The sequence below is a fragment of the Spea bombifrons genome, chromosome 4 (assembly GCF_027358695.1).
Source record: "Spea bombifrons isolate aSpeBom1 chromosome 4, aSpeBom1.2.pri, whole genome shotgun sequence".
In the NCBI taxonomy this organism is placed as follows: domain Eukaryota; kingdom Metazoa; phylum Chordata; class Amphibia; order Anura; family Pelobatidae; genus Spea; species Spea bombifrons.
Window position 1 is genome coordinate 71,175,679 of NC_071090.1, and position 12,492 is coordinate 71,188,170.

The 12,492-nt window shown below is 39.3% G+C and overlaps 1 protein-coding gene across 1 annotated transcript in view; it reads right to left on the reverse strand.

Annotated features, from left to right (window-relative positions):
• Positions 1-12,492, reverse strand: part of SND1 (staphylococcal nuclease and tudor domain containing 1) — a 288,682-nt gene that overhangs the window by 146,241 nt on the left and 129,949 nt on the right. Inside the window, exon 15 of the mRNA XM_053464995.1 lies at positions 520-661. Coding sequence (XP_053320970.1) covers positions 520-661 — 142 coding nt within the window. The remainder of the gene's footprint in view (positions 1-519; positions 662-12,492) is intronic.

Sequence of the window (12,492 nt, forward strand, 5' to 3'; positions counted from 1 at the left end):
TGGCCTAGAATTTCTTTGAGGTCTTTACAATAGGTAGCCTTATTGAGCAAACATTTGATGTCCTGATGCAGCGTAATGGCATACCACAGGTCACTAGATGCTAACTAGAAATTTGTTCATCAAATAAGTCGTAAAAAAAAGAATGGAATATAATAGGTGCGGTTGGTTGGGGAGCATTCATTGCAAGAATTGTAATCGAGTCATCACCACCATGACAAGGAAGGATACGAGTAAGAAACGTAGGAAAATACACCTTGACTGAAGAGACAATGCTCTTCTTCACAAGCTGAAGGAAGCAATGGATGAGTTACAGGTTTTCTAACTGATCAGGGATTACACATCATACAACCTTGTGTAATTTGTTGGACACCAATTCACAATGACATGTGCATTTGGCAACCAATAAGGCAAGGCACCAACGGTTTACATGGTCTAAAGCTTGTATATTGTATTTATTCTTAAAATATGTTTCAGCGGTCTATACTGAGCTGATATTACAGACAAGTGTTTTCTACTTACCAGCCAAGAGAAAGGTGATAAGGCAGGTTTCCTTTGGCATGTAAAGCTTGAGTCTGGACCCACTAAATACGTATTCAACGATGGCTTCAGATCGCCCGGCTCTCTGCAGGAAGGGTAGAAACTGTTTTGCCTTTTGAGTGTCCTAGGGAAGAAAAAAAAAAAAAAAAAAAAAAAAAAAAAAAAAAAAAAAAACTCAGGTGAGGGGCATATAAGCAGCGCAAAAATCATAAAAACCTTAAAAGCCAGAACGGGTTGGGGCCAAAATACATTTCAGTATATAAAATTGGAAACCACCCTATATTCCTATACAATTATTTTAAGTTTCCCAACATTCATTTTATTAACCTAACCATATACATAGTCACTAACCCCACCACATTAACTACAAAATATAAGCATTCGTATTATATAAAAAAAGTTAACCTCTTAAGGTCAGGTGTAATTTTTAGTTTTTAAATAATATGCTCGCAAGCAATGCCTTTGCCATCTGGACACACCTGATCTAACTATGCAGGAGCTTGCATAAACTAAGTTTTAGAAGTGTTCTTATCACCATAGCATCCAAAAGAATGTCCCTGTTGATTGGATCAGAATCCCTTTTCATATCTAAGCCCCATTCATTGGGGAGTAACAGTCAACATGTTTAACGTTTTACTGTCGCAGGACTATTACAAGCAATAGCGTTTTTGCCTACCGAGCCAACTCAGAGTCCATAAGTCTTCCCGTAGATTAATTTCTTATGACATTGTTCTAGCGAGACAAGCCACAGATACAAAAATACAAGAATGTATGCACATTAGCCAAAGAAAATTTGACAAGTCAGCTGTTTGTCTAAGCATTGTGTTACTATTTATGTAGCCATCGAACAATTTAACAAAAAAAGTTTAAAAGGCTCATACATTCACTCCAGTTACTTTGATGAAAAACTTTGTTTCAAGTATCTGGACACTTGAAGTTCTATACCAGGTTTAAGTAAAAAGGGTGCTGTCAGTTCGTGATCAGCTGAACACTTAATACAATGAGACTAAGTAGGCCATTTACCGTATAAGAACTGTAAAACACAAGAAACATTGCCTTTTAGAATTACGAAAGAATTTAGACTGCCCCAAGCCACTAATGTTTCTTGTTTGTGAATTTGTTGCAGGTTACAGCTGATAGAGGAGCATCAAAATGCATAGTAAATTTTAAGAGTAGTTTCATCTCCCATCGCGTGGATGCATTTTATGTACATGCTCTTGTATGCAGACCTCTGGGAACATCCAGCTGCATACGTTTGCAAGGAGTGAGCTGAATGAAAGCAAATCAATAATGAAGCTTAGCATCAAAGACTGACAACCTGCTTAAGGAGACATTAACACCTTAAAATAAAGTGTGAACATAATGCATGCCCTTTCTATGCCATCAATAAAAAGAATCTTTGGTGCAGGGAGCCTATAAAAATGTTTTATCCGCAGCCATGCTTTCAAGGAATATTACTAGATACAGATGGGGATTTCAAAATGAAGGTAATTTAATAAGCTCATAAATGTATTTCTTATTGCTGGAGGAGAAGTATGGCAGCAACATTTTGTAATAATGGGTTACAAGAAATGGCATTGATTGTCCTTAATACATTTAATCCCAGAAGGGCTTTCTAGAAACAGTAGTCCAATGCATTTCCTAATGCATTCATTAAACACTTGAACAAACTCTCTCCTTGTTAAACTAATCAGGTACACGGCATACTGTAACTAGAGCAACCACGATTTATCCTACCAAGATCCAGTTTGGATTATGCCTTTCCCAATTCACATCACAACTTGCTCTGCTCAGATGGTGGCTGGTCTATAACATTGTCTTCTCCCAAAGAAGGCCAAGCTGTCAACCAGGCGAATAGTGAGGGATGTTGTAGTAGTTCTGGTTTCTGTATTAAGATCCTAAACCAAAATATATCTGTCTAGAATTATAAGACAGATATATAAGCTGCATTTGTCTTGTTGAGCTCAAATACTATAATGGTTTGTAGGCAATTCCTGGCTAAAATGGTCATGGCATGTAGGGTTTTCAGAACACAACATAACCCTGCAACAACAAGGTTGCTTGCTAAAGAGAAAAATCATATAGACTGGGTTTCTGGACTGGAGAACTGGAGTGTCATTTCAGATAGCGGCTGCTGGACGAAGGTGACCTACATTTCACAGCCCGTCAGTATGATTCACAAGCTGATGTGGTCAAAAGAAAACCTTGGGGAGGTGATAACCCCAGCTCCTAAACATACATGGTTTAATAGGGGTACAAACAGTCCAAAGTTTAAGAAAATGTGTATTAACACAGCAATCTATGGAATGGTGCAGATAGCAAGAATGCTCTGGTTTCTACAATGATACCACTTTTCAAGCCTAGGACAAGAACAACTAAAATGGTCACTACTAAGGTGAATACTAAGCAGTACATACTTGGTCTTAAACCTGCTTTTCATGAGCCCCAGGCAAACTGCTAGTTTTATTATACCACTGGAAAATTGTCATTTGCAGGAATCTGGACACCCTTGGGTAGCTAAGACAACAGCTTTAAATATTAAGACTTATGCACCAAAACGGGGCTTTGAAATCAGCCTTACATTAGGAACATAGTGTTTTGGACGCACATACATCAAATGAATAGTAGCAGCAGAGGCTATATATATATTTATATGGTTTATACAGTGTCCTCTGTCTACTAGGAATGCACCTGCAGAGCTTTAATCACAAACACTGATTGAGGCACTAATATGCTGCATGAAGGGGACAACATAACACATCAGGCACAGCGCCATGCTGGACTTTAATGAATTACAAGCAGGAAAATAAAGCATGAATGCATGGGGCTGGAAACTGATGAAAAGGAACCCAATGAGAGGAGCTTTCAGCTTTCTAAAATTCTAACTTGCTCGGTTATGCATTTGCCAGTATGGACATGCTAGACACCCAGTCTAGACCCAAAGCACTTGCCAACCAAGCATTCTAATAGCAAAAGCACATCACTTAAGGGACGCCCTTCAGAGGTACCCAACACCTACCTCTTCTATCTATCTTCATCTATCTACATGCGCATTACATTATCCACAAGCATCTATAAACCATATGAGACAGTAGGATAAAAATGCTAGAACTTCACACATACCACTACAGGATTAAAGGAACTGAGGAACTAAATCTAGACGGGTTAAGGGAAATTGAGCTCCCGACACATCCATTACTGCTGTCAGACACTGAATGATCGTTAGGATGATTTACTCTTCATTACCACAATAACCCTACACCCGGGCCCACTGGCATAATAGCTTAGAGCCCTGTAGCTTTTTCACAAAATATAGGCTTTCAATAAAATGGTTTCATGTTTACTATGCCGTTTAGTTAAATATGAGTGGATAAGTTCATTATTTGGAGCCCCATGCAACATCTGGATAAATGCTACAAAATGCTAAAAACCTTCACATAAGGTAATAGAGATGGGTTTCAAATATAGGGTTAAATATTTAGTTGGCTATTTAATGGGTTTTATCTGCCACCCAATTCTGTTCTCAATAAGATTGTGGCAGTTGTGTGCAGATTAAAACCAAGCATGGTTCTGTGAACATCTCAAGAGACAGATCTTTCCTTAAAGGCCTCACAAATCTATCTGCCACAGGATCACTTAACACTACATCTTCATGTCATACTGAGAGTTGAAAAGTTATGCGAAATTACTTTGATTTCTATGGAAACTGAAACTTCGTGTGCTAGATATGACCTCAAAATGGCAATACTGGCACTCCGTCTATTTCTTTTTTACTAAAAAAAAAAAGCAAAAGCCTTTCAACATGTTAGATGTAACTGCTCTTTTGTCTCGGATGCTGCCATGGTCGATCGAAAGCTCCTTGAACAGGCAACCATTTTGGCATTCCATATGTTCAACATGCAAATAGGCCTCGTGAGCACAGACAGCTGCGTTCAAATCCATGTTATGTTACCTAATGTTGTGAAGTGATGGCATCGCAATGTATGACATTCTGTAGAGAGCCATGCAATATACTGTGACGATTTGAAGATTCACGAGACAAAATTTTGCAGATCTCCATAACGCAGAGTGAAGTATGTGAGAGAAAGTGTCCGCTCATCACTACCCTTTATTTCAATGTTTAATGGGCAACCACGAGGATGGATGACTAGAAAGGACAGATAGAGCTCCAGTAGCACTCTGATCACTGCAGCCAATACTATAAGGTTGCAAAGTACCCAAAAAAGGTCAGGACGTGTCAATTCTACAAGATACCAATACCATCCGTCTTCAAGGCTATCCACTCATTCATTGCGATTCATTTAAATGCATTTTATGATACTAGCTTTTAGGCTTCTACATTGCAACACTAAAATATCCTCTATGGAATTTAGACTATATAGAAGTCAGATTGTCTTGACCGCTTAATATAGCAGTAAAGGCTGGGACAGAACATCACTCGAGTCAGACAAATCAAGGTCTGTTACAAGAGGCCAAGCAGCTTACATCTACCTGTCCGTTGACAAGTGGGCAATGTCAGGAAAAGGCCAACAAAAAGCATGTATTAATACATGGAAACAAACAGGAAAACCAACGTGACAAAAGAGCGAAGGAAATCCCTAAACTCATTACCAATGGCATATATAGCAGCATACAGAAAGTAAAATACATATCAGAAACTACCCTTGTGAAAGAGCAGCCACATACAGGTAAATGTGCATTTCATTAAAGAAGAAATGGCAGTTGGTGCCTTATTGCGTAGCAGTCGCATAAAAAAAAAAAAAAAAAAAAAGATCCCACCAAGGACGGCAGTAATTTCTAATAAAAGTTTTCTTGCTGGCTTTTTCATACAGAGACATGCTTGGCTCTTGTCTTCGTGTAGCCTGAAGACACAAAGTTCTGCTAAGTAATACGAATACACAGCCTAATAAACGCAGGCTGGATTCTCCCTCTCAACAGGAGTCATTGATTTCCCTTTTGCTTCCTCCACAGCAATATTTTAACTTCACTCCCAACAAGATTTTATTAGCTCCTTATACTTTGTATCTGCAGGAACCTACATTTATTACCTGTGCTAAAACAGAGCACATTACACAGCATACATGAATCCGCAGGCAGAAGATGAGAGCCGCGCACAAGAAGCAGACTACAAAATGTACTAACCGGTCACCATGGGAACTATTTCAGGGCAAAACGCTGACCAAAAGCTTGACAAAAGGACGTGTGCACATTTGTATACACATTCAGCTTAAGTGTACACCTCTACCTGTAGCAAAATCCACTAATAGTAGTAGTGCATCAACTTAAGATGTCAAAACCTAATTGGGTTGAGCCCATTGAGCCAACAATTATTTTGTGTGCAGTGGGGAGGAACATATGGCACACTGGGGTCTTGCAGAAGAAAGCAGGGTCATTTCTGCTTTGGTCTGCAGCCTTGTTGGTGACCAAGTGCAGTTTAATGTCTGCTGGAAGTATCTACACTGCCAAGTGTCCCGTAAAAAATTCCCCGGGATGCAAGACTTGCACATCTTAATCACAAATTATTTCAGGGGAAAAGTGCTTAATGTGTTGCGATGTGCATGGCATCCAATGAAATATCCCTGCCGATTACTGAACGTTTAGAGCTCTGCAGGAAAATTCCTAATTATAATAGTAATTTGTAGGCAAGTCATAAGGAGAAAATTGGTGGGGCATGAACAAAAAAAAGATAAAATGACGAGTTAAGACTCAATGGGAGTGATACGAGTTTGCTGTGTGCTTTATGCATATTTAACTGCAAATAAACATTTGTCGTAATCAAGGTAATCTACCGTATTTGCTCGATTATAACAACCCCCCCCCAAAAATGTTATTTAGAAGAAAAAGTAAAAGCCTGAACATAAGACTACCTTATAGGAAAAATATTAATTCACATGTAAACTTTTTATATCTGATTTTTATTTTATCTAACCGATTGAGAAAAATGCATTTGTTATGTCATTTGCCAGCCTGCCCCCCAGTTATGCCAACCTGCCCCCCAAGACTTACCAATGCATCTCCAGACTTGTCCCCCATGCTTCAGACTCTTTGGTGCCTGAAGGGGAGGCAGCCAGTGAACGTTTATGCAATGCGTACAGACAACCTCCGCTGCTACCCGCAGCTTCCACTGGGGCTTCTATGACTGAGCACCGGAAGGTCATGTGACGCACCGGAGGTTGTCTACATGCATCGTGCATACGTTCACCGGATGCCAGAGAGGAGGATGCAGGTCCCCTGCAGCGCTGCGGGGGATCTGGATCTTAGTCTTTTAGTCAGACCTCTATTTGAGGTCTGATTATAAGACAACCTCAAATATAAGACAAGGGGTATTTCTCAGACCATTTGCTCTGAAAAAAAACTTGTCTTATATTCAAGCAAATACTGTCATTCTTGGTTGCAGCCTTATACGCAGTCTTATACCCCTTCAGGTAGCTTGGCTTGAAAAATGCTGCCTATGCCACCAGAATATTTATGTCACTCTGTCTTCTACATCCCAGACTGAATAAACTTCAGGAACCGAAAGATTTTATCGAGTTGTTTACACACATCAATATAAAGAAAATGGCTTTAATTTGCATTTCTGCATTAATGTACCCGTGTACAAAGCCACATACTTTTTATGTTATAATCTGCTGCATTCAATATAATAAGGTTAATAACTTCTACGCTGCAACACCACTCAGGCAATCAAAGCTAAAATACCTAGAATGACGCTTGTAGCAATCACTGTTTTACCTAAATGCTGCAGCTAGAGCCATGTACTTGACAAATGATATTTGTGTACTTCACCTAATAAGTAGAAAACATACGCATCGAGCAAACCAGGCCCTAGGGCTCTGCATAACTTCCTGGATATGAGATATTACTGAGGCCTTTATTAAAGGGGAGCCACCACAAAGCGATGCTCACTACAAATAAAGCATTATAGAAGGCAGCGGCGCACATACAGGTTTACTCCCGTTAAATCAGGCTTATAGTACATTTTAACATTGAGTATATCTAGATACAGCACGGGTCCCAGTGGCTCATTAATGCAATATAGCCAAACACAAGTCCACCTTTTCCCCATGAGCCACAGACACTCCAGATTCCTTCGCCTCAGGCTGCAGAAATAAATATATGGTAAACATGGCCAGAGGCCGTTACCTGAGATAATGTGCTATCTAGTCCTATCCTTAAAACCTATGCAAGGCATTAACCTCTCCATGACCATGCCCCAAACAAATCACAGGCAAAATCCTCAAAGTGATCGCCACAGCAGCAAAACAGTTTGACAATTCACACATATGGGAACAAATTAAAATGTATTTCTGTTTTCAATAACTGGCAAATGCTTCTACCTAACAAGCTTCAGAAAAAGCCAGATCTAGAGCTAAACGTCAGATAGTGTCTGCTTACCACCTTTAGCTATTCATCACAGGTATTAATCATATACATTATCTGAAAAGAAACTAGCAAAGTATGAAATGTATGTACAGGTGAAAGCTTGTCATAAATGACGCTTATGTTGCCTGTCAGGGAATACATGAGCTTTCCCCAGGCATCCACCTTGATCCCAGGACCTGGATGGTACATGCTTCAGTGACATCTATCGGCTGACGTAATTGAAAGGCTCTCGCCCTGAGCTCCAGCCAAGATACAGGGCTGGGGATACAGTGATGGACAGATCAGCACTTCTGCTGAATATGCGCAGGCTTCAGGGATAATCTGGAAATAGGTGATGAGGTGCATTTAACCCTCTGCTTTGTATAGCTAGGGGACGTTGGCAAACAGCAGCACCTTCCACTGCTCTACCAAATTAGGACAATAGACCTTACCTGACATTCTAAGCTTTCCTCTCAGCTGTGACAACCTATCAGCACCGGCTTTTGTGCAGCATGGCAATTTACGCATTCCAAAAAGCTCCTCTCTAAAACATCAAGGCACTGAAGAGACATGTAAGAGAAAGTGTGTGCAGATTCTATGAATGAAAAAGGTGATGTTCTATGTGGCTGTACTAGAAACAAGACACTGATAGTTTTGCATGAAATGTGCCCTAATCCCAGGAGCATGTTAAGTGGAACATAGATCCTTGTACAAGGACCTGACGAAGGTGCAACAAAAGGAGTCGGGCTCCCAGAATTACAGTTTCGGGACTATAAATGTTTGAGCAGATACGTTCTATATTTGGGTGGAATTAGCCAAATGTTATTAGCGTTTTGATTACCATGATATCATACAATGGTTACGAATGTTTCGCAGGATTGATGGTAATCATAATGGCTGTCAGTTTGCTTGGGGCATTTAGATGTAGAATGCAATTGATGACAAAGTAATCCTGAAGTCTCAGTAAGTCTTTATATAAAAAGACCGACTACACTAAAAAGGACAAATGAAAGTCTAACAGGGGGTACACACACTTGGCAAATATGATCTAACAGAACTGGGAAAGTATGTCACTCATGATCCAAAGGGAAGGAAGAGCACGGGTGTACTCCCGTACATGATTAGGTGTTGGACAAGCAATAAAGGTGATCACACAACATATGCAATTATCCACTTGAAAAGCTATATACACCAACACTGAGCGATGCTTTTCTGCATTTGTCTCACTTTGGCAATTGAGTTCCAATATATATTGGTGTATTTACATATCTTGTGATAGACTTAAACACTAAACTACACTACACGTATCTATTTTTCTTATATTGGCTTGCTTTCACCTCTATGTTAGATGATCTTGCTGACTTCACACACCCTTCTGATACTAAAGTGTAAAGTGGGAGAAAGTAAAAGTGTTTACCAAATCCTTTCCTTTACTCCTAAATCATTTGACACTATATGCAACACTACATATAACAAAAAGGACCAACAGACAATAGTATACAGCATATGATTATGGGCACACAACAGGTATGTTATGTCATCATTTGGGTTGCACTATAGCTTTTAAAACTATCTTTATATATATACAAAAACATCTTTATAAACCAATGGATTTAATGTCAAAGCCAATAGATTTGAAATGCTCACTTCTCACAAAAACCCACCAAACTTTTGATGCAATGTGTAAGTCCCAATAGTTGCTGAGGGTGCTTTGCATTAGATAATTGTATTCCCTTAGTGGACCAGTGGCTACATATGCATTTGAAGAACTCATTCACAAAGTTTGATCCCTCGGTGACTCCGTGGCTACTTGGTAGGTGAGAAAAAAAATCCAATTAGCTCTGAAGGTTCTTGCATGCATTGTGCTTTTCACTACACATGCATTCAGTTCTTTGATAAACCACTAACACACAATTGACTTTCTCAGAATGATTTTCTTGGTGTAACTATTAATAGATTCATATCAGAGCTCACCTCTATCCTATAGTCAGGACAACCACAAAGTCCCTTGTGTCACAAATGAGCTACTAAATCCATTATTTAAGTCACCTTGGCATTCTAGTGTGTTTTTCCATAAAGTCAAATGATGACACTTTCTATAGAAGAAAGGTCATGGAAAATAGAACTGCACAGTAAGATACTAAGCAAGAGACACCTCATGTATTGGTTACAGCTTTGAAACTGGATGAGCAAAATGCGTAAGTCTTGCAATGTTTTGCTCACAGGTCGCTCATTTGCTTTACAACGGCAACATTCATAAAAGAAAAGCTTACATATATGCCAATTCAGTATGGGATGTTTAAATCCTAACATAAGCAAATGAATTGTGCAAGTACAATCACAGGTGCAGTGGCAGAGGTAAAAACAAAAAATAAAGCACAGATACGTAACAGAGGTGGTGAGCAACTGGGTCATTGACAGTAAAACATTTTTACCATGGCAGACATGGCCCGATATCACAACAAAGAGGAAAAAGGATGTGAGGCCAAGCGATAGAACTTTGAGATCAAGCACAGCCCAGGACACGAGATGGTATTGAGGGAGAGGGGATGAAAATCATACTGAATGTATAATTCACGAGCGTGAAAGACTCCTTGCAAGGACCTTAAATCAGATAACGGTCCCTTATGCATTTCCTGATAGTTGTGTTCAAATACACTAAAAGGAAAGCCTCATTCTAGCCTTTTCTTCTTCACGTTGGGTCTCAGCAGAGATACCTTTTAAAATCTATCTTCACTTAAATAAAAACAAATTTGAGATTAGCATCTGTTATTCTTGGCAACATTTTATCGTTGCGTTCTGATAAATAACCCTTAAGGGTTTGGCAGCCTGTGTTACTCCCTCCCACCTGAGTTTGTTATTCTTGAAGCAGTTGGGAGGGATAAACCTAATCAAGTTTAGAAATCACCATCCCACCCAGGAACAGACAAGAAAGTGTTCAACAAAGCCCATCATTTACTGCAAGAAATATTAACTTACAAATAGAGCTAGAAAGAAATCAAGTGACTTCTAGTAGATATATCTGAACAGGAGAATGGCAAAGGGAGGTAAACCGATTACACTGTGGACCACTTAGGAGTCTTCAATCTACACAGAATGCTTTCTAAAGCAGCTGAGGGGTTCAAGTAAAATAACTTGAAAAGGAGGTACCAGATTGTTCTTAAAATACTGACTACAAATTGTACATGTGAGAGCATAATGTATAAAATATACAATTTTCTAAGGACAGGTCTACTTTAAATGGTAATCTGCAAAAAATATTTCTGCCAAAGGTTTTTTTTCCCCTTTTTATTGTGACACCCAATTAAAATATAATATGTATGTAGCGGCAGGCCTTGTGTCTGGCTGCGAAGGAGGGAGCTGATGATACCAATGACATTTCAGTGTCTTTGTTAATAATCACATAAAATATTCTCACTGTTCCACTGAAACATTTTTGGAAATGTCTTCCGAAGAGGCTGTGTATCTTGTTGCTTGAATGAACAGATTTAGCAAGCTTTAGTGTACCTTGCATTGGACAAAACACCGCCACACATCACCAGGCGTGTTATTCATTTTTGAAGCGATGGGCAGCATACATCATAATTCTCAAGGTGTCCAACAGATGTGCATATGCTATGAACATAAATATCTATACTGTAATCACTTTTAAGGCTACTATATTTGAGTTTACAGTGTTTGAAATCTCCAAACGACCTCCAAGTCACGTAAGCAATATTCTGAAAGATACAGCAAATATGGCCTCCAGGACACATTCAGGAGTAGTTCTGCGCATGAAGAACGCAGCAGATAAAGTAAAGGGATATTCAAACATGTGTCAAGGAAGCCTGATTATTGAGTTATCTACCTTTGGCGAAGCTGGATGAGTTGTTTCTGTGAAATCCGCCACTTGCACTGTAAGCATAGTACATGGTGATGTGTAATTATATGAAATCTGCAGCTCTTGTCTCCTTGCCCAACCAGAAAGCATTGTGTGATGGTAGAAATGTTCTGTCACAGGCCGGGAGCCATCACGTTTTATCGGGCACCAAATGACACACAGATAACTAATAAGACATGGTCGTGTGACAAGCCTCCCAGCATCACCAAGGGCAGGACACACTACCTCAAGCATAGATCATAACACTGCTATTCACTATTTAACCCTTTCACATTCCGTGGGCAGTGATCAGGGGCTTGCAAAGCAGAATCCGGAATATCGTTATTCCTGTTTTTACATGGAGGTTTAATCAACAGCATGAAACGTTATGGGAAAACAGCAGGACAAGACAAGTGAAAAAGGTCAAGGCATTGATGCAAGGTTTGTTCTTGTTACTATGGCTTATTTTAGTGAATCATGAATTATAAATGGGTCATTTTAAGATTTGGGAGCTATGCATAAAATGGACAATTAGTGAATCCGATAACAGAATACTTTATGGACAGTCATACAAGTCAGGACTCTAAAGAGTCATACAGACTTTCTATAAAATTTATGTTATGTTATATACTAATGTCATTTACCCATTGTACAGCATTGTAGCATATGATGGTGCTATACAAAAAAATTAACTTGACAAATGCATATTAAGAGGCAATACTTTAGCAGTATGG